The 27,241-nt window shown below is 38.9% G+C and overlaps 1 protein-coding gene and 1 pseudogene across 1 annotated transcript in view; both read right to left on the reverse strand.

Moving 5' to 3' along the window:
• SELENOI (selenoprotein I) overlaps positions 1-17,635 on the reverse strand; it is a 43,751-nt gene extending 26,116 nt beyond the window's left edge. The window contains exon 1 of the mRNA XM_036903408.2: positions 17,430-17,635. Coding sequence (XP_036759303.2) covers positions 17,430-17,486 — 57 coding nt within the window. The 5' untranslated portion in view covers positions 17,487-17,635. The remainder of the gene's footprint in view (positions 1-17,429) is intronic.
• Positions 9-13,911, reverse strand: LOC130682625 (adenosine 5'-monophosphoramidase HINT1-like; annotated as a pseudogene).
• Positions 17,636-27,241: the final 9,606 nt, after the last annotated feature.

The following is a 27,241-nucleotide window of genomic DNA, read 5'->3' on the forward strand; positions in this document are numbered from 1 at the left end:
TGTTAAGAAATGACAGAAAATATTCAGTTAATCCTTGCATACTACTAGCAAGTACAATAATATTTCTCAAGTGGAAATAACAGCACAAGATAATCTGGAAAATATGCCTAATTATATGATATCCTGGGAATAATAAAACTGGGGGAACAATATAAATGGGGCAAAGATGGTCAAGCACAGTCAATTTTTATAGTATTACAATGTTTCAATAGAAAAATTTATATTGCTTACAAGTTCTTCCTATGCAGAATCAGTAATATGCACACTGTGAATTCAAACACGGACAACACTGACCTTCTCAACCTCCTTCACCCCCTCAACTAACAGGAACCTAGTTGTTTTACCTGTTGATACAATTACTAATGTATTTACTGCCTATGCAGCCTTGGGCAAGTTAAGTTACTCAACCTCTTTGCCTTACTTTCTTCACCTGTGAAATGAAGGTGATACCCTTTACCTCAAAGGTTTGCCAGCAGAAAAAATCTCTTGAATATAAACATGAGCAACTTTTTCCTGAACATATCTCCTCAGGCAAGGGTAACAAAACAAAAATGAACAAATGGGATTACATCAAACTAAAAGCCTTCTGTACAGCAAAGGACACCATCAGCAGAACAAAAAGGCATCCTACAGTATGGGAGAATATATTCACAAATGACATTATCTGATAAGAGGTTGACATACAAAATACATAAAAAGCTCACACACCTCAACACCCGAAAAGCAAATAATCCGACTAAAAAATGGGCAGAGGATATGAACAGACATGTCTTCAAAGAAATTCAGACGGCCAACAGGCCCATGAAAAGATGCTCCACATCACTAATTATCAGAAAAATGCAAATTAAAACCAATGAAATATCACCTCACACCAGTTAGGACGGCCAACATCCAAAAGACAAGGAACAGCAAATGCTGATGAGGATGCAGAGAAAGGGGAACCCTCCTACACGGTTGCTGAGAATGTAAACTAGTTAAACCATTGTGGAAAGCAATATGGAGGTTCTTCAAAAAAACTAAAAATAGAAATACCATTTGACCCAGAATTCCACTCCTAGGAATTTACCTGAAGAAAATAAGATCCCTGATTCAAAAACACATATGCACCCTTATGTTAACTGCAGCGCTATTTACAATAGCCAAGATATGGAAGCAACCTAAGTGTCCAGCAGTAGATGAATGGATAAAGAAGATGTGGTACATATACACAATGGAATATTACTCAGCCATTAGAAAAAAACAAATCCTACCAATTGCAACAACATGGATGAGCTAGAGGGTATTATGTTCAGTGAAATAAGCCAGGTGAAGAAAGACGAGTACCAAATGATTTCACTCTTTTGTGGAGTTTAACAATCACCAAACTGAAGAAACAAAACAACAGCAGACTCACAGACTCCAAGAGGGGACTCAGCAGTTACCAAAGGGAAGTGGCTAGGGAGGTTGGTTGGGGAGAGGGAGAAGGGGATTAAGGGGCACTAACTAGCACTCACAATATGGGTAGGTCACATGGAAAGCAGTACAGCATGCAGAAGACAAGTAGTGACTCTACAGCATCTTACTGTGCTGATGGACAGTGACTGAAATGGGGTGTGGGGGGGACTTAATAATATGAGTGAATGTAGTAACCACAATGTTGCTCATGTGAAACCTCCATAAGACTGTATATCAATGATACCTTAATAAAAAAAAAGGATTGCCAGCAGAATCAGATAATTTAATAATACACATGAAGCAACTTAGAGCAGTACTTCACCCACACTAAGTACTATATAAGTATTAGGTACTAGTAAATATGTTTTGAGCACCAAAGCAGTGACAGATCCCTTTACAGCAGGAAAGCGGATTGCACAAATAAGCAAAGGAAGACAACAGTGGGTCAGAGTTCTGTGGTAACCAAGTTTATTCTCCAGTTATTGAGCTATTTAGAAAAATTCAAAGGAAACTTCAACACATACCTGTACAGAAATACATAAAATTTTAAGAGTCATGTGGATGACATATTAGAATATCACACAGACACACAGAATACCTGGCATGTACGAAGGGATACAAAATTGACAGGGGACAACGTCCCACCTCAAGAAGTGGGAATATTACCTATTTTATCCAGCTGACATTTAAACGATGTCATACTAGTCAAATGTCTGAAAAAAATTGTTTCGTATTTATGCTTAGTAATGTATATAAAATAGTGAGCATCTGAGTATCTCATTTTTTTAAAACCATAATTAAAGATCAAAATTTCTTCCTGAATGTTTTGTGAATATGCAAGAAACATTTTCTCATCAGTGTTTCCAGACTTGAAAGGGTAACAGAACAATAAAGTTAATAAATAAAAATAATTTAAAATACCACTAGCAAAGATAGCTAACTAGTGCGTCAAATGTTTATTCAAAAGACTCCATGCCTGAGTACCTCCACTTCTCCAACCCATTCTGACTAAAAAGGGGTAACTTGGACAAAAGATCTGAGATAGATAGTGGGAAGAAAATGCTGATGGAGAATATGGTTTGCCTCTGCTGGCTAGCGAGCAGCTTCACAGCAACATCCAGACTCTCAGCAGGAGCCTACATAAATGAGTGCTCCTGTTCTTACCAAAATCAGATTTTACTTGTGTGGGTCCTCAGTGTACAAAGCTTTCCATCATAATAAACACCACTACATCTGAACCTCTGCAGAATGAAGGAGAGGACTGCATGACATGACTTCCTGAATTTAAGTCTTCACACTGGAACACATGGAACCATTATGAACCCCTCAAGGCTAGGATGGCAATAAGGTGGGAGGGCCCTGGCCTCCTCCAATTACAAAAGACCACACCCAGAAGAGAAGCAGGTCAGATAAAGGGGACAACCACACATTTTAAGTCCATAATCTATTGCAAACCACCAAAGTTGTAAGAAATCCAAAAACGAAGAAAACTGTTTAAGACATCACACAAATACCTAATACAATGTACAAAGTACAATCTTCTTACTTTAGATGTTTGCTGAAAGCAGCTTTCCATAATTTGAACTTAGTTCTAAGAGAAAGGCATTAACTGATGGTATTTGATTTGAAAAGCTCCTCTTTTTAAATTCTGAAGTTTTAACTCTAAATCTCTACTTCTGGAGACTAGTAATATGAAAAAAATGTAAAACTAAATACAAGGTCACTTTGGCTAAATGGATTTTTTTTTACATTTAACAACAGTTAATGAGGCCAAGTATAACATGAAAATTTAGTATGAAGTTGCAAAAGGTAGCAAACAATAAACCTAAAGAACACTGTGCTCTAACCTTACACACTAGATTATTTTTCAAGGTCACATATCACTTAGTGTAAACAAAGAAACTTGGAAACTACCTTGCAAATTAATAGGAGAAAAGAAGAAAATTCAAACCTTCCACATGCATTTTAGTTCCTACTGGAATGGTGTTTGGGTACATATACCAGAATACCTACCTAAACCAGGTGGGATAATCCACTGTTAAGGCCTACTGCGACTTGACTGATCTTCAGTCTTCAGGACCTGACTAAGCTAGTGCCCTAGAGAAATGCTTGAGGACCACATGCTAAGTTTGAGAGAATCACTCCTGGGCAAAAAATATCAACCACAAGAGTTCAGAGATGTCTAGTTTTCCCATGACTAATCCTCATCTATACGAATAGGTAAAACAGTCACTGGGCTTTTTTCTAAATGCCTCTCGTTACAAAAACAATCTCATTACTTCCAGCAGCAACCCAATCCAGGTTAAAACAACTTTTCTATGCACTAGCAAAATCCTTCCCTTGCCCCGTATTTTCTATCCTATTTTCATTTTGCCTTACGTTAAGCAGACAAGGGTCTGCTTTCAATTTTTCTTCCAAACAATAGCGCTTCAAACGAAAACAGCTCTCCCTGTCACACCTGCTATCTTCACCTGGTTAAACAACCCATGTTCCTTTTGCTGCTCCTCTCTTGCCAGGGACTCAACCTCCTTCATCATCTAAGTCTAGTTCTCTAGACCAGACGTTGGAAAGCTTATTCTGGAAAGAGCCAGATAGTAAATATTTTAGACTTTGCAGGCCATATGGTCTCTGTGACAAACATCCAACACTGCCATTGATGCAGGAAAGCAGTCACAGAAAATAGGTAAACAAATGGACACGGCTGTGTTCCAATAAAACTTTATTCACAAAAATTGGTGCCTGGGGGATTTAGTTTGACAATTTGTGCCCAGACAATCCAATTTGTTGTTAAATGGACACAAAGGTGGGATCCAGGGCAAAGGGAACATTTCAAGTGGTGTGTGAGTAGAAAGGAAAACACGACTATGAGCCCCTCTTTCTCAGTAACTTGTTTCTCTGCTGCCCAACATTTATTTCCTGTGGCAATAAAATCATATTGTAGGCTTACAACCTCACAGTCATCTGAACATCTCAGGTCTTAAGTCTACATTTACTATTTTAAGATTTCATCTTGCTTGAGTCATCTCATCTTTCTATCTCCTCCAGATCTCCTCAGATTCAGACTTGGTTAACCAAGTAATAGCTAACTCTCAGCATGTAAATGTCATGCCTTCCTAAGTCTCTGCAAAAATGTTGATCAAGGCGGAACTTCTAAACATTTCCCTCAAGACTGCTAATAGTTCAGTTAATGATTTTGATTTGGGTACAGAATTCTACATCAATTAGTACAGAATTCATCACAGCAATTAGTCTATCTTGGCTACAAGAAAAGATTTTCCATAAAGTCTTAGTGAAATCCAGAATGACTTTATTTTTATTTATTTATTTATATCAACCATGCAACATTGTCTTTTATTATGTATAGGTTTTTAAAACTATTTCCTCAATCTCTCTATACACAGGCAAAAAGAGGTGTACTGTTTAACATATTGGAACTTGCAAATTTGGTAACTGCCTAGAAAAGGGAAAATTATCCCTAAAACATGCTTAACCAGGAGGCCAATTCATCTGCCGACCTCCAAGAACATGGAGATGAGCGTGATACAGACTGTCCCTCATCTGAACCTTCATTCACCACCATTCGATAACCCTTCTTCAGGCCCAGATCAGCAGCACATTTCTTGCCAACAATCATTAAATGTCCAAGAAGACTTTCATCATCATCTTCTGCTACAGAAATCTGGGATATATGTTTCTTTGGTATCACCAGAAAATGTGTTGGTGCTTGAGGGGAATGTCATGGAAAGCAAGGCACAGGTCATCCTCAAAAATGATTTTGGCTGGGATTTCCTTGCGAATGATCTTCCCGAAGATTGTACTGCCACCAGGCCGGGCGATCTCATCTGCCATATCGGCCTCCCTCCCACGCGGCCACCCGAGAAGCAGCTCAGAGGAGGGGGGCCAGAATGACTTCAGGAAGTTTCAAAACATTTTTTTATTTCAGGACAAGTAAGGAAATAAAGCAGCATTCATTCTTCACTCATTCCTTCAGCCAACAAATATTTATGGTTGAGCACCTGTAGTTTTGCCAGCCAAAATTCTGCTAGGTTACCGGGGAGAATGGAGAATAAGACCAAAATGTTTCCTATATTCACCAAGTCTACAGTCTAATATGAGATAGAAGGCAAGCAAGAAAAAACAAGTATGATCACAAGTTGTGATAAATACTGGGAAGGAAATGTACGGGCAGTTCTGCAAAAGGTCAAAGGGGCTGCGAGTGTGCAGGAAGTGTCAGAGGGTAAGAGAAAGCTTCTACAAAGAGGGGACACTTAGGCTGAGTCCTAGAAGATGAGAAGATGGGTAACAAATGTATGATATATACCAGTCAAAGAAGTGAGACACTAAAGAGAACATGCTGTGACAGATTCCATTTACATGAAGTTCAAAAACAGGCAAAATTAATTTATGGCAAAAGAAGTCATAATAGTAGTTTGGTGAGAAGGGCTGCATAGGGACCTTCTGAGGTGCTAGAAATACTTCTGTAATTTGATTTGGATAGTAGTTACATGGGCATACAGTTATGTAAAAACTTATTGAACTATACACTTAAGATCTGTGCATTTATATGTAATTTACACCGAAAAAGAAAAAAAGAAAGAATATACAGCAGCAGTGTATACACACATTCCCATGTTTGCTGGGCAGGGGGTCAGGGGGGGCGGTGCATAGGTGTTGGTGGGAGAAGGATGCATACCAAAATACCTTCCAAGAGCCAAACAAGATGTGCAAAAGCCAGAGCTAGAAATTTCTAAAATACTGAAGGCCAATATAGCTATAGCTTAGTGAGCAAGGAGGAATGCTATGAAATGAGATTAGAGATATGGGCAGACATCACTCAGCAGGACAACAGTGAGCTAGATTTTACTCTAAGCCCAGTGCATGTCCTGGTTTACATTTTTAAAGGATTGTACTGATTACAGTATAGAAAATGGGCCAAAAGGGAGGCAAAAGTGCAAATGGAGAGACCAATTAAGTCTCTCTAGTAATATAAGGCATGAAACAATTATGGATTAGACTATCAGCAGTACAGCGATTTCTAAATACTTCCAAAATACGCTGAAGTGCCTACTTTTGAGAAGGGCATTAGAAAGGTGAGTTTCCTCTTAATTTAAGAAGAAAATTGGCTTTAATGAAAGAAAACCTATGAAACCACCTCCTTGGACATAAAAGTATTTCCTTTGTACAGGTACTGTATTTTAAATCCCTTCTGTGTACTGGTAAGAACACCAATATGAACTGACACCCCACAGCACTAAATACAGAGTTTTGGGCAGTTTATTAGCCTAAGGCCATTGTCCCAAGTAATGCCATACTATACATAAGCAGCAGATTTTCCTGCTTTGTTCATCTTGTCAATAAAGAGAATAGGACTTTAACTATTAAATGATCTTTAATACAAGGCCTGTCTTTACCCCTCTGAAATATAAACTTTATACTTGCAAAACATATTTAATTGTGGTAATCCATAAAATGTGGCTTCAGTACAAGATAATGGTTTGTAAATTGTACTTGTTAATCCCTTCAGATGTAAGCAAATTCAAAATGTTGTTTTTTATTTTTAAAACTTACTTCCCAAATTACTGAGTTCAAAATCATCTATGTCTTTAGTAATAAAAAGTAAGCAAGATAGCCACAAAAAAACAATCTTAGTTCACAACTAGGTTCATTGTATGAAATTATATTCATTGCTCATACCAACTTTTTAGACATCTCTAAAATGAAATACATAAACACATTATCAGTCTCTCTTAAAAACAGAGGAGAAGGAAATGAAATACCAACTCCTTCTTCTTCCCCTGCACAATGAAGCTCAGTGTCTAGTACAGTATTGAGGTCAGTCACTTGCTGACAGGTCTCATTAACTCAATCGTGTTTAGGTGTTTAAGTCTTTATACAAACCGATCCATTGTGGCCAACATGCACTCTCCCACTCTTGGAGCAGAATTCTTTAGCAAAGGCATTCTAATCCTCCAAGCTAGTCATTTAATCACAAAACATAAACAAGGGATCCCAATTATTAGAAATTGTTATTCACTCAACAAATATCAAGACAGTCCAAAAGAGCTGCCTTTCACATACATATGTGGGAGTCATTGAGCACTGGGATGTAAAGAAGCAGTTCAGAGTGTGGAGAAAGCTTCCCAACCTGATCATTTCTGCTTCTGGCACACAGCAGACTAAGGTCAATAAACATATTTGAATGTATGTACAGATGAATGAATAAATAAGAGAAGTTCTCTGCTTGTTTAAGTAGTAGTATAATCTATTAGTGGTGAGAAGTGTTAAAACTTCCTTCATCAAATCTATTTTCCCCAGAACAAGTCCACAGCAACTTTTAACTTCACAAAGGGAAGTTCTTACTCTCCCCCTCTAATACCATGTTTACATTTGCATAATGCTTTACAGTTTCCAAAAAACAACTTATCTGTTCTCTCATTTGATATTGTAAGATAGATAAGACAGACTAATCCTCCCTATTTTACAGATGAAGAGAGTATAAAATTCAGAGGTTAACACAGCTAATTAACAGGAAGGTCTAAACTGTAACTACTTTCTGAGTCATCTCCAAACACATCTATGAAATTGATCACCGTTTTAAACCAGATTACTCTTTCTTGGTTCTAGTACAATCATCAGCTACCTAGATTCAATGTACTAAAATCATTATTCTCATAATATCCTCCAATACACATTTTTCTGTCTTCCAATTTGTGGCAGGCACATTCTAAACCCTGAGTCCCCAAAGTAATCCCCAATGAGTCAAGACCTTGTAAAAGCAATCTCTTCCCCATGATGGTTCAAACTGATCCCCTGAGGTCAGAACCTGTGACTTGCTTCTAACCAAGAGAATATAGCAAAGGTGATGGATGCCACTGCCTTGATTAGGACACATTATATGGCAAAGGTGAGAGGAGATCGCTTTCATGATACATTATGTGAGTCTTCATCTTGACAGTTTTGTCGAACAGTCTCCTGCCAACCTTGAAAAAGCAAACAGCAATGATGTGTACTGCCTGCCTATGGCAAGGGTCATGTGACAAAGAAAAGTGGGCAACCTGGAGGAGCCAAGAGCCTCAGCCCTACAACTAAAAAGAACCAAATTCTGCCAACAACAACACAAGCCTGGATGAAGGCTGCAAGTTCCAGATGAGAACACAGCCCAGCTGACACCTTAAGTGTAGCTGGTGAGACCCTGAGCAGAGGAGCCAGCTACCAATGCTCAGACTCCTCACTCACAGGACTGTGACATAATAAATGTGTGTTTTATGCCACCAAATCTATGGTAATTTATTACCCAATGACAGAAAATTAATGATGTATACAATTCTGAAAGCACTAAATCACCTTTTCTAATAAGAGATACCTCGAGGCTCCTATCCACAAAATTACTACCTGATGTTTGAGAGCTAACATATGAACATTACAGTAATACAGCCTCTTACTCCTTTACATTTGTTTCTTGGTTTAATTAAATGCTCTTCAGATTGCAATATAATTGAATATGCCTTTGATGAGGTGGTTCTCAAAATGTAGTCACCAAACTGGACACAAATTCTTGGGCCGTACCCCAGATGTATAGAATCAGACACTCTTGTGGGTGGGACCCCGAAACCTGTCTTTTAACAATCCCTCCAGGTGATTCTGAAGCATACTCAAGTTTGAGGATGAATGCTCGGTGAAAACAAACATTAACAACGCCCCACAACTCCTTGGCTGCAGGACAAGCTGTCACACCATCAATTCAATAGTCAACACCTACCTATACCTTCTTAGATGGCTTCACATATAACATTGAAGCAAGAGACAAGGTGTAATAAAATTCAACATGGACTATTAAATTTACTAAACGCAAGGCATTGTGCTAGAAACTACTATGATATAAAAACACCAAATCTAAACTTAAAATGTGAAAAAAAGGGGGGGTTCTACTAAACTGGGACAGATATAAAAGGTTTCTTAAAGTATTTCTTATCAATACAAGACTTTAAGAATTACACCCACAGACAACATGACTCAGTGGACAATGAGATCTCACTTCAGTGAGTATTGTCATTTAGATCCACGACCAAGTCAAGAGAGGAGTGGTGTGAGTAGATTGGAGAAGCTAGAGCAATGAGAGAAGAACAAGCAAGTCATGATGACAAACAAGTTTGATTGCTAGACTTACTCTATTGTAAATTCTAAGGAGAGATGAGAAGATAAGTCAAAAAGAGCAGTTGTTTAGTGAAAATTTAAAATCCTTGCTGAGGAATCTGGTATCAAACACATGATAAACATGTGGAAGGTACAGCAAATTCTTAAACAGGAGAGAGATATTTGAGAAAATTTACTTCCTCTGCCTGTTGTACTATCATATATGACTAAGTAGAGGAAGAAATCTGAGAACAAAAAGTAGCTATGGGACCCAAGCTAGACAAAGACATCTTAGTACTCTTTCGATCTGTCCATTAAATTGTTACCCTTCATTTCCTTTCCTAAAATGTACTTTCTCTTGGTTTAACTTCCTGAGGTGTGGGTACTCCATGTATGTGTTACACGCTAGCTAATATTCACAGGCAGGAAAGCACAAATATCAACTTTTGTCTTATTTACTTTACACTAATATAGTACTATCTGCTGAGCACTTTACAAATATTAACTCTTTCATCTTTGATAATGACCCTATAAGGTAGGGACTCCCTACTTCACAGATGAGGAAACCTGGTTAGAGAGACTAAGTTACATGCTCAAGACCACAGAGCTAGCATGTGGATTCTTTTTAACTTAGTATCAGTCCCAAAGCTAATTATTTAATCAAAAGCCTTTTACCTCTATTAGAGCTATTAATATAGGAAATGTTCTTAATACTCAACTGAATGTAAGATAAGTAAATACAGTCATACACTGGCCCCTAATAACAACTTAAAACTGGGGGAAGAGAAAATAAAATCAGTTTTCACCATCCATTTTCCCCATCTGCAAACATTAGACACAAACCCAATTATGCATGTCATTGAAGGTCTTTATTCTAATGCTTGTATATATCTTGTACAAAACACCCAGTAACTTCAAGGCAGAGTCTGTATTTCACCTTTAGATTTGAGAGGCAGCACAGCATGAAGAACGTGGACTTAAACCCAGAGTGCCTAGGTTCAAATCTCAGCTGTGGGACCCAACCAAGTTACTTAAACTCTTTGTGTCCCAGTAAAATGGAGAAAATAATAGTACCTCTACCTCTCATAAAGCACTTGTGAAAATTTAATGAGATAATATATTTAAAGAACTTACAGCAATGCCAGGCATTCAGCAAATGCTATATGAATGTTTGCTGCTATTACTACTATTATTCTTTTACAATGATACTGCTCTTGCCATTTCAACATTCCTCCACTGAGCTCACTAGGCTTGGCTTGGTCTCTCACACAGCAGCCCCTCCCTTGTGCCTCTACTTTACCAGGGTCATCCTGGTCTCTGTTCCTCGGTTCTCATCAGTCTCTCTGACTGGAACCTCTTCTCTCAGTTCTTCCTCATGCACTAGGCAAATTCTTGTTCTGCAAAACTCTTCACATTTAAGCATTACAGCAGTTAAGAAAGACAAGCCATCGGCAGTGAACTGGTTATTTCAGAAAGCAGTAAAAGAACCAATTCAAGATGTTTCTTCCAAATAGCACCTAAAATGTGGTAACTTTCCACCTACCACTTACTCTTCCACCCTCTCACTCTGCAGAAGTTTCCCATCCATCCTTCTTTCACTCCTGAGACTTCTCTATCTCTGCCTGCTGCAAAAATAACTCTTTCTGTGAGACAATTGTAAATCTATATCTAAGACCTCTAAAATGCTTTTCAAGCCCTACTAGTGTTCTTAGAGGTAGGACAGGCCAGTTCCCCAAATCTACTGAAGACTGAGGCAAACTAAAAATAAGATATGCTTGAACTAACCCTAACAGGTAACGTTGTAATTCACATATTACATTGTAGTTGGCTTGCAGTCATAATAAATGAAAATCAAAAGATCAAGAATTTCTCATGTTTCTACAGTGGCTCAGCAGGAAAGGGTTCTAATCTGTGAAATAATTACAGAAATGTTCTCTAGTGGAGAACAATTCATCCACAAGTGATATTTCTTCACAGCATGAAGTTTTCTTTAATTCCAAGTGGACAAACTACACCTTCAGGTGGCCCTGCCCAAGAGAAGTGCCCTGTGATTACTGTTACCCTGCCAGATTCAGCATCATTTGTCATATACATTGTAACTGTGCTTCTATTCTGTAAGGATCAATCTCTCACGAGTTTGGTTACTCATGAGATATTAGTAATACCTACTGACTGGACTATTAAGAGGACTACATCTAAGCTTTAACCCTCACTCCCTGGAGCTACTGCCTGCTCCTCTCCCATAGCACCCAGCACTGACCTAACTGCATTTATTAAATATTTATAACAGTCATCCTACCAGAACCTGAGTCATCCCAGACTCCTCCTCAATTTTCATCTCCTGACCAGCTGCCACCACCACCTCCAGCGTATCAGTCACCATGTTCTATCAAATTTAAATCTGAAATCAAGATCACAAACTCAAATGTGCACAGCGATCAGGCAGGTAAAATGAACAGCTCCACATGAAATACAGACTAGGGGAAAAACAGCAAACTAGAAAGCAAATACCCTTTTAAAGAGGGCAAGCACTATTCAGCTTCAGGGGATTCTTGTCAAGAGGAAGCTCTGGGTCACTGTGGTCCACTCTTCCGGCTTTTCAAAAGAACCCAGAAATCTGGGCTTTTATGGGGAAGATACTATTTTTTTAAGCAAACTAGTGTGGGCCAAATTTAACATATTTGTTGGCCAAATTTAGTGGGCAGGTTAACTAGTTTTTACCTCTACCTTTAGAATCCCCACTCCCTTTGCAGTCCCTCTGGTTAGATTCAGGCCTCCCTCATTTTTTACCTAGTTTTATGCAGGAAAATTTAAAAGGTCTCCAGATAACCCCTATTCCACCACCATCCATTCATTCATTTTCTGTAAGTTGCCAGCACAGTGAGTTTCCTAAAATTAAAACCTGATCCTGTTTAAAATTCTTAAGTGCCTCCCCAAAACCTCTAGTATTACAATGTGCCTAAGAACCACCTGGAATATTTAACTTGCAGTTAAGAGCAATCTATCTAATCTGAATCTCCCAAGCTGAGTCTAGGAATCTGCATTTTAAAACTCTACCTAGACGATTCTGATGTCATTGATGCCTATAGTCCTTGGGCCACAGAAACACTAGTCTATAGGGTAAAATCCAGAGGTCCTCCTTTACATCAAATCATCCGCCTCCCTCTCCAGTCTCACCTCCTGCCACTCCACCAATATGCCTAAACATCTAACTTCTTGCGGTTCCCAGAAAATACTCTCTCGAGCCTCCACCCCTCTGCACTCCACTGCTCTCTTGTTCTGTAATGCCTTTTCTCCTTTCTTCCCCCAACGATACTGGGAACTACTCAGCGTCCTCTTTTTAGACTGGTCTCTGCCTTCACCTCCATCCCCTCTATGGAAGCCTTTCTGAGCTTTGACCCTCACTCTGGAGCTGCTTCCTGCTCCTCTCCCAGAGCACCAGGCATTACCTAACTACATTTATTAAACAGCTACAACTGTTCATTTATTTGTCCATATGCCACCAAACTGGGTTCCTTGAAGGTAAGAATTTTAGACTAGCTTAATTGTGCAGCCCCAATGCTATGCCTGACACAGACTGGGCCCTCCATAAATGCTTACTGAATAAACAAAATCAAACTATATGAACCACTAAGGGTGAAGGCCAGATTCTAGCTCTTTCACATTACCATGAAGATGCACTCTTTACATCTCTCTTTACAACCTCTTAACTGCAATACTAATCAATCCCAATTATCACAATTCCTGTAACCAAGTTATTGTTGACAATCAAGTTAATTAACTACCATAACAGCAGAAACTAATTCATCATAAAACTATATTCTTGAAACCAAACAAGGTATTTCACAGAACACTTCCTCTCTGAGGCAAAACGATATAATCTGAAACTACCTGCTACACTATCAATTAAAAGTGTGCCTTCCCTTGGTCAGATTAGGTAAACTACAATACAAATTTTGCCCTTAGATAAGTGAGAAAATCTTTCAACTATAGAGTCCTATCCAAAGAAAGCAAAGGCAGACAGGAGGAGTAAGACTCAGGAGAGTGAAATCCCTCAACATTTAATTGTCTGAAGGTACATTAATAAGCAACAGATAACAACAGCAGTTAAACCCCTGACATCTTCACATTCAAAATACAAAAGTACCTTTCCAATACCCAGGAGATACCCAGTTCCCATTTACCATATTTCCAAAATGGTTTATATTCTTTTACACCTTCATTCCTTTCACCTGTGGAGTGCCTACTCTGTTCATGTGCTAGACCTTGGTCACGTTGAACAGAGGTGTAGGCCCTGCTCTCCCTCATATTCTAACAGAGAAAGCAGACACTCAACTAATTAATTATTCAACTAACGTTTTAATAGTTATGGTAACACAATGGAAAACACAATGTTAAGAGAGCATAGAACACAGAATCTATCCCATGCTTTCTTCTGTACTGAAAATCAATTATCTTATAGTTTCTTACTACAGAAACCTAACTACCACTCTACATGTGCCCCCCTTTCAGCAGTAATTCTGAATAAATAACTGCCAGGTTTCCAACTTTAGCTCTCAGACATTCCTCTAGGGAAGACAAAGAAATTAAACTAGATCAAAAGTAATTTTTCCACCAGCTGCTTTTATGGTATCAATTTTTTCCCCCACATTTCTTTGCTCTAATATACAGGGTCACATTAGGGAATAAAAATCCCTTTCGAGTGTTTATGTCTTTACCTATTTATGAGATAATCTTCTTCAAAGCTATTTTAATTCAGTAAGAATTTATAAAAAGCACTTACTGTGGAAGACCACACAATGGGAATGTTTGATCTTCAGGAAAAATGGGTCTCTAGGTACAATTCATATTCCAGTAAAACTGACCACACAGATTTTTCCTTTGGACACCTTTGGATTCATAATTTTAATATGAACACAGTAGTGAGTAAAGAAACCTGTACTTTAGATTATAAATCTATGCCTTCTCCCCACACCCATTTTTTAAAGGAAGTCTCATTATACTAACATAACATCAACAAACTATATTTCAGTGAATACTGGACACTTGCTAAATTGACCTTTGTTTTCCAGAAGAGGAAATCTGCTGTCAAACACAGAAAGTCAGATAATGGAAGAGGGGGAGAGATAGGAACAGAAAATCACACAAAAATTTCCTGTGTATTAAGACACCTATCTAATTGAAAATATCTAGATTATCTGCTTATGAGAAAAAGTAGATTTCCCATTACAGACACTACTGCAAATACGAAAGAGCTCTTCAGTTGGCACTTACCCAGAAAGCTAGATCCTAGTAAGGAAAAGTTTTATACATTAATATTTACAGAGCAGCAGAGGGGATTACAGAAAGGGGATATAGTTTAGGGCAAAACAGGAGGTATCTGAATTACTAACCTTTAATGAAAGTTGTAAAACCCTGGCCTGGGTTACTAAAAAGGCTCTGGAATGTCTTTCCACTTCAGATTTTAAAACAAATCAACACCTCTGTTCAAAATGATACGGCACAATTTTTCATGAAAGCAGAATGTACTATGTGATCTTCCAAGGTCCCTTACAGTTTTTCAAATTTCAGTTAGACAAAACTCATTATGATCTTTTCAGTTATTCATTCACGCATTCCACAAATGTTTACTAGGTGCGTAGGATGCATAGTAGCACTGTGCTCAGGCCATAGTGGTCCATAAGAGAGTCTAACCATTTGAGTATTACATTATAATGAGGAGTCACACTAAAGAACTAATTCCATAAAAAAAGTAGAGCAAACCAATGTCACACTGAAGAACTAATTCCATATAAAAGCAAGTAACCACATTACCTAAAGATCTGAAAAAGAAAAAAGGGGACAGGGGAGATGGCTACTAATTCAGGAGGGGCAGACCATGAGTGACATGACATGAAGCTATGACACAGACAAGGACCAGATCATTCAGAGCGAGATGGGTCATGTTATGGATTTTTGGACTTCATTCCAAGAGCAAAAGGAAGACAGTGGAGGGTTTTAAGCAAAGAAGTGATGTAATTTTTTTTAAAGATCACTATGAAACATAAAGAAAGGCCTGGAAGAAAGTGGAAAAGGTCTAACAAGCTCTGAATCACCCTGTGTAACAGACAGTTGTAATAAATGTCGCTGCACATACTCTGAGTCTAAGCAGAAGGAAAAAAAAAAGGCGTGTAAGGCCAAAAGTGGATGTGGGGGAGCAACAAAATAAAGTAGTATTAGATTATAATCCAAAGTATAAAATAAATATCCATGAATCCATACTGATATAAGTAAATGATTGGATAAATATATACTGGGAAGAAAAGACAAAGTCTTCCATGTAGAATTCCTAATAAATTATGTCAATTCTCTGCCGTCAAGGAGGTGGAACGCAACTCTTCACTCCTTAAGTGAGGACTGTGAACAGTGACTTCCTTCCAAAGAGAATAACTTTACAGGGGGAAACCTGAAAAACACCACCTCGACCAAATGATCAAAGTCAACATCAACAGTGAGACGTCGGGCTGCTAGCTGTACTCTTCGTATGATGCAAGAATGGCTTTTGTCTCTGGTTTTCCTCCCAAAACCCATAATCCTCGCCTAATCAGGGAAAAACTTTAGACAAATTCCAATTGAGAGACATTCTACAAAATATCAGAACGCCTCAAAACTATCAAGGTTATCAAAAACAAGAAAAGTTTAAGAAACTGTCGTAGCAAAGAGGAGCCTAAGGAAGCATGACCACTCAGTGTAATGCGGTATCCTGGCAGAGAAGAAGGACATTAGATAAAAACTAAGGAAATTTCAATTTTATTTTCATGGACTGTATTTAGTTAGTAAAAATGTATAAATATTGGTTCATTAATTGTGACAAATGTACCGTATCAAAGTAAGATATTAATAGAGAACACTGCGGGTGGAGTATATCCGAACTCTGTACTGTCTTCACAATTTTTCTGTAAATCTATTATGAAACTATCTAAAATAACAAGGTTACTTAAAGTGTAAATGGGGAGAGTCGTAATGGAACGACTCTTTAGGCTAAAAATGATAAAACATACAGGACTTGGTGATTCACTTGCTGGTGGGAGGGGCAGAGGAATCAGGAGTGAAAGCGACACAGGTAGAAAGAATGAAAGGTTACAGCCCAGATTTCAGGCTTGGACAATTGGACTGATGGTGGAGTCATTCACTGATAAGGGAGCAGTGGAGGAGAACCGGATTAGTAGGAAAGTTAACAAGCATTTACTGGAGGCCCATTACATACAGGCCAGGCCTTTCTCAAATTCTTCAGTCATTTTGCATGGCAGACTATTATTTGGCCCAAAGTCAAATAAAAAAATTAGAGCAAGTGGAATATGTGTGTTCCTTGTGTGCTTTTTACTTCATGGGGCAGACCGGGCGCCACAGGTACGCTGAGGACGCTTCTTTCTTGGGAGGAGTGGAATGCACCGGCAGAACCGCCTCGGTAGTCACTCCCCCGCCCCGGCCCTCCTCTGCAAAATGCTCATCTCTAGCTCTTGAGTTGTATGCAAGAGAGGCGGGTAGAAACTTGATTAAAATGAAGACAATAAAGACACCACAGAAAGAAACTGTATCACCTCTCAGGCGGCTAAAAAATAATGATGAAGTACAGATGCAAAGGGAATTCTCCCGCTCCACTCCCATCGAAGCGGTCTCCTAAGGAAAAGGCAGTCCCCCGGGAGGGTGCTGAGTCGGAGCGGCGCCTTGGGTGCCCTCCACGCTCCCAGACCCCGGGAGAAACGCCCGCCAGCCCGCCCGGAGCCACGCGGCACAAGGTGACACGGACCGCGCCGGCCCCTCAGCCGCCTGGGAGAGGCCGGGGCGAGGAGGTAGAGGGGCGTCCGTGGGGCCCGCACTACCTTGTACTTATCAAAGCCAGCCAGCTGCTCCGGGCTCACGTATTCGTAACCAGCCATGACGAACCGAACGTCGAGCACCCACTCAGCAGCGACTCTCCGCGACGATGTGCGGGCACACGAAGACCACCCCGGCTGGGTAAAACTGGGAACACCAAGGCTTGCAGAGGAGGTTAAAAGAGCCCCGCTCCGCCACTGCGCACGCGTAGCCGTCCTGGCCACTTCCGCCGCTTCGCAGACCTCACTTTCTCCCCGCCCACCAAGGGAGGGTCACTAGCCAGCTCACGCGTCCGCCCCCTCACGCCGTCGCAATCCAATCAGCATGGATCGGGTAGAATTAAATCCTGCCTTCCAGGTCTCCTCGGCGCTTCATTCGCTAGCGTCAAAATTGGTGAGCTGAGGTGAGGCCAGAAGGGAAGTGAAAGGTCATCTTCCCGGGATGCATTGCTTCTCCTCTTTGGGGAAGGTTAGGGAGGATGTGTGTGTGCGTGCGTGCGTGCGTGTGTGCGTGTGTGTGTGAGTGATGGGTTCTGCATTGAAATTTGGGGCTTCCCTCTTAGTCTTGCAGGGTAGGGTGACTGCATGCGAACCAGTTCGGCGGTACCTCAGGGAAGAGGGCTATTTTCCCTCAAGCCGTAAAGCAAAAGCAGAAAAAGAGTCTGTGCCCAGCCTGCTTCCAGCTCCTGGCACGCACGGTACGCTGCACGCAGTAGGAGGTTAGTAGATAAGATTTCATGTGGAGAAGCCAGCGGAAGACTCGGTGAGAGGATTTCTGAGGTCGGCAAATGGGTGTGAAAGGGCAGTGGAGAAAAACCCTTCGGGTCAGCGTTGTTTGTAAACATTGGACTGCCTCGCCACACTATCACATTTCCAAATTAAGATTGTTAGTGTCTCCTGACCAGATAAAAGCACTGTTTCCTGAGTCTCTAGAGATCCTTAAATGCGTTTGCAAGAAGTGTGTTTACATAACTGAAGCCATTTGTAGAAATAACACTATCATTGGCTAGAGTGTTTCAATCTAATAAGAAAATTGAGTAATACATAGTAACAGTTGATACCATTTATTGAGCGCTTTCTACTTAGGCAACTGCGTACTTTATCACCAACCCCCATAACAACACTGTAAGGTGGAAGGCATTTTTCTTCTCCACCTTGCAGATCAGGAATTCAAAATTCAGATTAGTTCACCTGCCCAGGATTGCTTAATTGCACAGCTTAGAAATGGTGAACCCAACATGAAATGAGGTCTCTAGAAAGATAGCCACTACGTAAGGGAGTCTCTCAGTCTCTCTGGGACTCTGAAACAAGGGTAATCATTTTGAGATCTCTTGTGTTCCTTACATTCAGTCATTCAACAAATACTTATTAGGGGCTCAATATAAATCAAGTATATTATTACTTCTGCATATGTCTGATCTCCCCTTTTAAAATTAAGATTCTTACTTGGTACTAGACATAAAGCATCTATCCTACATGGTAAATCTTAAATGATCAATAAACTTATGTGTCATTTTTCCCTCACTTGCCTTAAGTAGATTTGAATGTTATACATCTTAAATTTTCCCATGTTCTACAGCCCAGCGCTTTCCAAATAATACGTGATCAATACATTTCGTTGAATGAGCAAAGATCTCTTTGATAGACTCTGAAGTTCCCAACTTTGAGAAGGATATTAGAAATATGGATCTCCTTTTAGGAAGGAAATTAGCTCTAATGAAAGAAAAGTTATGAAAGTACCTTTTCGGACATGAAAGTTATTTCCCTTATCCAGGCACAGTATTTAAATCTCTTCTATGTACTGATAAGAAAACTGAATTGACACACCTTTACAATAAATACAGAGTTTTAGGCAATCTATTAAACAGTTTGAGGTTATTGTCCGAAGTAACACACTACAGATATCCTCTGCTATGTGTTTCTTCTAATCAATATGAAGAGGAAAAAAAAAACAACTATAATTTTTAATATAAAACCTGTGCTTACCCATCTGAAATACGCACTTCATACTTGTAATACATATTTTAGTTAATTGTAGTCATCCATAAATTGTGGTTTGAGTACAATAATAGTTCATAAACTACACTTATTGTTAATCGCTAAAGATGTAACAAATGCAAAATGACATTGTTGATTACATAAAACTCTTTTCCTACCTCTGTTATTTTCTTCAGTTTTTTAAAAACAGCTTTTAAATTTGTGAAAGCATTTGCAATTTGCTGCCTCTCTTCTGCAGAAGGTAACAGGTTTGAATCAATTATAAGTCAGTCTGAGAGTTTCTAAACTGAAACACAACACAGAGCTTTGTTTATATTTTGACATCTGTCACTTACTGGGTGTGTGATCCCAGACAACTTACTTCACCTAACCCCATTTCTCTTGTTCAAAAAGAGAGTGTTAGATTAAATTTCTCAAATCCTATTCATCTCTGAAATTTAATAAAACTATATCATTTAGCATGTGCAATACTGGAAAATGATTATAATTCTTGTCCTACCTTATAGTTACTACGTAGAGCATGTGAAGTGATATAGCTTAAGCCTGTTAAATTAAACCCATACAAATACAAGATATTATTTTCCCCAAATTCCATGAATCCTAGACTTGGGTGAGCTTTACCAGGCATTCTCATCTGGGAAGAGAAAACTGCAGCAAACAAAGCTGCCTTTGCAACTGAATCACCTTCCTGTCTCCTCTTTCCTGAATTTCATTCCAGGAGGCCTTTATCCCTAAGGCAGCCCAGAGCTGCCAGGAATCACTTCATATGGGGCCTGGCTATTCCCTTCTGTGCCCTGTACTATCTGTTTCTTCTGCACTACAATCCTGAGTATAGTTTGTTACTGCCTTGCTTGCCTTGTCTGTGGCCTCATCCAACGAAGTTTATCTGTTCTACATTTCATACAGCCAAGATCAGGCTTTTTGCCTTCCAGAATGATAACCATAGAAAATAATTTCTGCTAAAAACAAAGTTATCACCTTTGCAATATAGCCTGGAAAATATTTTAGTTCCTAGAATTCCAATTTTACTTAGTCTAAAGTAAGTGGGTATCAGGTAAATGTAGATAGCTGGAAAATTGGTAGTTAAGGACTAATACAGTTTATAACCCCAATATAAGTTATTAAAGCCATAAAAATGGGCAAGCTTCCCCAAGGAAGCTTGTAAAAAGATTGATTGGGTTTTCATTTTAAAATAGTAATAATGCCTTATACTCATAAACTCTGTTTCTCAGTACAGTTTGACACCTCACCAGATCATCCTAACAATCCTGAGCCATGGGCTGGGTAGTTGTTCTAATTGTACAGAATGGAACAACTGAAGAATTATATATCTTGCCCAAAAGTCACCTAGTTCATTTATGGTAAAACTAGAATAAGAACACAGGTCATCAGACTTTCAAGTTGAGTAATTCTTTTATTACACCATGCTTCTACAAGTTATCAGGGTAAAATGTTAAAAAAAAGAAAAACCAGTTCACAAATCAGGTTTTAAACCATGCTGGAGAAATCATTCTTTTAAAAGAAGACTAGGAAAGAACTCAACAGTCACTAAATTGCTTGCTGTTTCTTAAACCTTCCCAAGTTGGATTTGGCCTGGTTTTTCTGTATTTTAATTTTTCAAACCTAATTCTATTAGGTAAGAATTTATAGAGAACGCTCTTTTGAGTGGGTCACCAGTCATATTCGCTACCACAGAAAAGTTCTGTGCAACTGTGCTGAGATTCAGCATAAACTAATGCTGCTTTGTACCTCCTACTTCCCGTCAGTGGATAGTAGTATCTGCTATTCTGTGACTAGTCATCCCACCAAACTCCCAATGTTTTTCTGGCAATTTGGGGGCTTTTAATCCTTAGACAATAACTCAGTGGTACCAGTAGTCATTCAAAACCAAGAGAAGCAAACAAGCAGTATAAAGGTTCAGAGGGACTGATGGGCCAGGTGATATGAGGTAAGTATTAAATAACAGACCTAGTAATTTATTTAGACCCTGTACATACGTCCATTCTTATTTTGAAGATTAACATTTCTCTTTTATAGCCATGATTCATGAGTATGCCTGTTACATAAAAGGAGAATTAATTTTAGAAATTGATCTCAGGCAAAGTTTTGCATTGAGCAAAGTCTTTTCAGCATTCTTGAAGTTCTGGTAGTGACCCAGCATCTCTGTTTTTTTGAACAGAGAATTGATACCTCTCCTACACACACATCCTCCTCCCAATTATAACTGAACTAGAATGGAAGCAAAACTAAGAAAACCAAATAGAAATCATTCAGATGAATAGCCGCAGTGCCATCACCTCTGTCATGCCCTCCTCCTTATTCCTGTTTGCCTCATCGAATGTCAGATCTACAGATATGAGACATAGCCACTATTTTTTTTTTTAATTTGAACATACAGCCCTGCAAGAGACCCCACTTTTAAGTAAGGAACATTTCTATCTTTATGAAACTTTGAGGTCACTGGAGTTGAGTGACATCAAAGGTTATTTAGTTTTGGTGGAGGAGAGAGGTACTAGCAGAAAGAAACTTAAGAGGAGCATGAGAGTAGAAAATATTGCTGTGATCCATTTTCCTATAGGAATCCTGGAAAAGACATTCAGTCAACGGTTGTCAACATAGATATCTACTACATAAGGCTCTGAGATCTTCCTTGATATTCTCAAATTGGAAATATATATCCAATATATATATTGAATATGTAGCCTGCTCTACCAGAACTCTAGCAGAAGCTAGCGCTATTTTTATGAAACAAGACATATCAATATAAAACAATGAGAAAAGTAGCAACTTTATTATCTAATGTGTATCCTGTTGAACACTAGCTCTGTTCCAAATACAGGTATCATCATAAACCTTGGAGATACAAATTGAACAAAACATGGAGCCCTGTCAAGGAGTTAGTTATCACCTTCTGTGAAGGATCAGCATACCGTCCAATGTCCTGGTTCTTCAAAGGTTCTCTCTTTCTTCCTTCCTCCACTCACCCTCATCTCCACTTTTAAAAATTCACTGTTACACTGTGAGATATTTTGTCTGGTCAGAGGACTGACTTAAAGATAGGAAACAAAAGGTGAAATAAAAACTCTAAAGACTGAGATTGATTGTACAGGGATTGATTTAATATTTAGATAAATAAACTTGAAGATGGTAGTACAGAAACAACACTTCAAATATACTGATGATATATTTGTCTTTCAAAGGCTGCAAGAAAATACACTTTAAAAAGTTAAACAAATATAAAAGTTATTTATTGGAATATAGCAAATCACAAAAAACATAGCAGCCTAAAATAAGAGCCATTTATTTGCTCATAATTCTGTGCTTAACTGGGCAGCTCTGCCAGTCTTGCTGGTCTGATTACTGTTCCAAGAAGTCTTAAGTAGAAGCTGTAAGGCCTTTCAAGGCCTAGGCTCACAGTCACACAATGTCACTTCTGTCTTATTCTACCAGTCAAGGCAAATCACAAGGCCAGCCCAGATTCATGGGAAGGCAAACAGATTCCCCCTCTTAGTGGATGGAATGGCAAAGTTCCCTTGCATGGAGCCTGCACAGAAGGATGGGAGGAATTATTGCAACCATATTTGCACACAATCTACCACTTGAGATTAGATGCTAAAGCTCAATGACAAGGCAATAAGCAAACTGCTTTAGGAAGAGACTTGGAAACCAGTAAGTTACACTTGAATTGTTTTAAGGTATGGAGAAACAGAATGTCAAAACAAACTGAAGTGGTAAAAAAACCCTGTCATAAGGCCTTGTTCAGCCACCATAGGCCATCTCTTCCAAACTTTCCTCTCACTTTTCAACCAACTTCAGTTTGGTTTCCAACGGCATTGACTCCACTGGATTGGCGGCTTCCAGGCTCCTCCACTAAGTTGCGATACAAATTGACACTTTCAGGCTTCTTATTTGACCTACTAGTTAACACTACCTGGAATATTTCCTTGAATTACCCTCCTCTCTCGATTGCTCTCAATCACTTTTCTCTTTCATCTCTCTCTGATTCCTCTTCTCAGCACCTGTACACACGCACACATAAACGTGCTCAACCTCCCAGGAATACAAGAGTATTCATAAATCCTCACTTACTTCAGGCTGTATTTATAGTTTCTATTCCTTTGTTCTTGCCTGGCTAACTCCCTCTCAGCCTTCAAGATTCTCACTGAGTTCCATTTCTTCCAAGAAACCTTCTTTGTTCCCATTTACAACCTATTGACACCTCCCCTAGTAAGAGTCAACTCTGTTCCTCTGTATTCCCACAGCATCCTGTGTATACCTCTTTCTTCATACTTACATATTATGAAATTATGTTTCTTATCTGTCTTACTGGACTGTAAATGCCTTGAAGGTAAAGACCACATCTGGATACCCTACATCTGTACATAGCATAATGCCTTGTACTCAATAAGCCCTCAGTAAGCTTTTGTTGAATTAAATTGAACTGTGAGGAAATTAAGAAATACACATTGCTGGCACCAAGTGCTATAAAACTCTTCATATTCATTGATCTAGTAATCCCACCTTGGGAGAGTATACTTCCAGGAAATAATCTTAAAGAAAAGAATGTTTGTTACAATGATTTGTAAGGAATCATATTTGTCACTGCAGTAGAAAAATGCAAGCAATCAAAATACCCAATGAAATAAGAACCCATATGGTAAACTGGTAAATCAACGTGATAAAAGTTGAATACGTGCAGGTTTTCCAGGACAGCCTTGGGTGCGGATACCTCTCCTAGATGGCCCTGGCTCTTCCTGTTGTCTTCGAGACTGAAAAGCTGGTGATGCTGTACCTCCAGCAACAGCAGATACTTCTAGAGCTCAACACACAGCCCTTGGGAAGAATGCCAGGGAATCTACCTTCTCTGGACCAATCTAGAGTCTTACTGCTCTAGTTGAGATGACTTGGTGGGTAAAACTTGAAATCACTAGCGTTTGTATCGCTGATTATTTTATTTTATTTTTATTTTACATTTGATGCATTGATCTATCTAAACCTGGTGAGAGCTCTCCCTCCTTTGTCTCAGAGTCCCAACCCTATCTGCCCTCCCCACTGTCCTCCCTTCTATATTCCAGAGAGCTTCAAGGTAGAGTTACTCCAGCTCTGGTCACCCCCAGCCCTTCACCAAGCTGCTCCTAATCAGATTCCCCCTCACTCTCCCATTGTAGGATGGAAACTGATGCCACTGGCAGGGAAGATCTCTGACCAGTAACAACTGTTGGTTGTTATTTTAGAGTGAAGATCTTAAGGAGGGTCATGGGCACTTCATGAATCAGAGCGTATGCATTAGAGCTGCAATATAAAGCAGCCACTGTGGATTCCTGTGTGTTGGAGAAGAGGTGGGAGGGCCCACAGCAGGGTCAGCCACAGGATGGGACTGGGGGCGTCAGAGACGAGCTCATTTCCTCTGTGCATTTTCACTGTTAGACTCTGTGTGTGTTTAAAAAATGGAAATCATAGAAAAAAAAAGTCAGTGCTCACTTTTTGTCTTTAAATATTAAGATGGTTCAAACTGGAAGAAAAAAGGAGAAAACTTTTTAGCAGAAAAGGCATAAGGATGAGTCAATGTTCTCTTAATAGTCAAGACCAGGAAAGGTTCCTCGTCCCTCTGTTTAGCAACAGCAGCATCACTCATTTAACTATAACGTATAGAAAGTGATGTACCCAGTTTCCATGTACAACGCCACGAACTGAAACATGATCATCTTTTACTGGATGTGCTTCAGATCTTTTTTTTGTTTGTTTCGGCTAAAGCTCCAGCTCTACCCCATCTCTTTCCCTTTTGTCCCCAGAGTTAACCACCATTTGAAGTTATTACTATTCCTGTTCATATTTTTATACTTTTATTACATATGTTCACATCCAGAATCAATACAGTATTATTTTGTGCACACATGTGCATGTGCATGTGTGTGTAATGGTATGTCACTATTCGAAACCTCTTACATTTTTTTATACTTAGATTGTTTTGAGGTTGATCCATATCAATATGCATAGCTAGTTCATTTTCATTTCTGTATGGTTTTCAAGCATGTTCTATTGGAGAACTAACTACCGTTTGTTTAACCATTCTTCTGAGGGACAGTAAGTCATTTCCACTTCTTTAGCCATTCTTTGGTAAATATCCTTTCTAAAATTTATTCTAAACTCAAGAGACCCAAGAAGAAACTATCTGAGAACCACATTCAAGTAAATAACAACTTCTTTGTGTATTTATTTTGTATATGTGAGAGCAATATGAAAAGTCGTCATTTTGTTTTCAAAAATAACAGGAAACAAAACAATTTTTAAGTAAACAACGCAAAATCAAGTATAGAGTTTGTCTCATTTTATGACCAGAAAGGGAGCCAAATGTACTTCAGCTTCTAAATTACGCATTTCTCAATTTAAAAACACTTTTTGCAGCATGACTGCATGGCTGTGATAATCTGATATCATAAGTATCACCTGTTGCCCAAACACAGCGAGGTCTTAATTGAATGCAAACTCCACTTTGGTGGGATTTATTCTTTAGCTCTGAGATAAAGGTCCAAATTAATTCTACCCCAAATTTGGAGAGGGTGGTACCAACCCTCATTAATGGTTCACCTGGTATCATGTGATCAATTCACTTCCCCTTGACCATTGTGACCCAAAGTGGCCTCTGCCTATCTCATTATACCAGTTAAATTTGAGGAAGCTGATTTTACCTTTTAAGGACATTTTTTAAAGGAGTCACTTGAGTGTTCTAAGAATATTTGAGAATATTCTTAGGTATTTCTGCAATTCATTTAGGGACATGTTTAAAAAAACATGTAATAGTAATTACAAGAGTGCTACCCACTTGCTACAAAGAGAACAGAGTTTTAAGGGAATGGATGTGATTGCCATTCTGTAATTCACTGATGAATTGTCTAAAAACACATGTAATAAAGATGGTTTATCTAAGAGTGCCATGTGCATGCTATTTTGAGAAGAGTGTTAGTTAAGGGAACAGGTGTGATAAGCATTCTGTAATGCACTAAGAGGTGTGTTTTAAAACACGTGTAATAAAGACAATTATAAGTGCTATGTGCATGCTACTTTGACAAGAGTATTATTTCAAGGAAATTTTAGTAATTTAAGAGAGAAGGAGCTCAGGAAGACAACTCCATGGAGTTTAAAGAGCTCCTAGGATCATCTTCCAGTTGTAAATGCATGGATCTGACACTAAGCAGCGTACCATAGACTTAGAATGGCACTAAAAGATAGACCATCACCCAGGTCACAGGCGGGCCACTGTGTGGCACATGTATGCAGTAGGAATAAAACTGCAAAGACTTCTGAGGGCAGAAGTCTGAAATGAATCTTAAAAGGTGAAAATCAAGATAAATACAAAGTTGCTTTTTGTGTATAGTATGAGGCAGGGATCCAAATTTGTTCTTTTTCACATGGATATCCAGTTATGCTATTCCCCCACTGAATTGTCTTGGCACCTTTGTCAAAATCAATTAACCATAAATGTTAAGCTTTATTTCTCTATTGTCAATTCTATTATATTTATCTATACATTTGTCCTTATTCAAGTACTGTCTTAATTACTCTAGCTTTGTAGTAGTTTTGAAATTGGGAAGTCTAATTCCTCCAACTTCATTCTTTATTTTTGAGATATTTTGGCTATCCTGGGGTCTTTGCATTTCAAAATGAATTTTAGAATCAGTTGGTCAATCTCTGCAAAAAAACACAGCTGAGATTTGGATAGAGATGGTATTGAATCTGCAGATCAATTTGGGAAGTAATGCCATCTGAACAGTTTAAATCATCTGCTCCACCAACATGAATGTCTTTCCACATATTTACAT

Source organism: Manis pentadactyla, chromosome 2, assembly GCF_030020395.1.
Source record: "Manis pentadactyla isolate mManPen7 chromosome 2, mManPen7.hap1, whole genome shotgun sequence".
Classification (NCBI taxonomy): Eukaryota; Metazoa; Chordata; class Mammalia; order Pholidota; family Manidae; genus Manis; species Manis pentadactyla.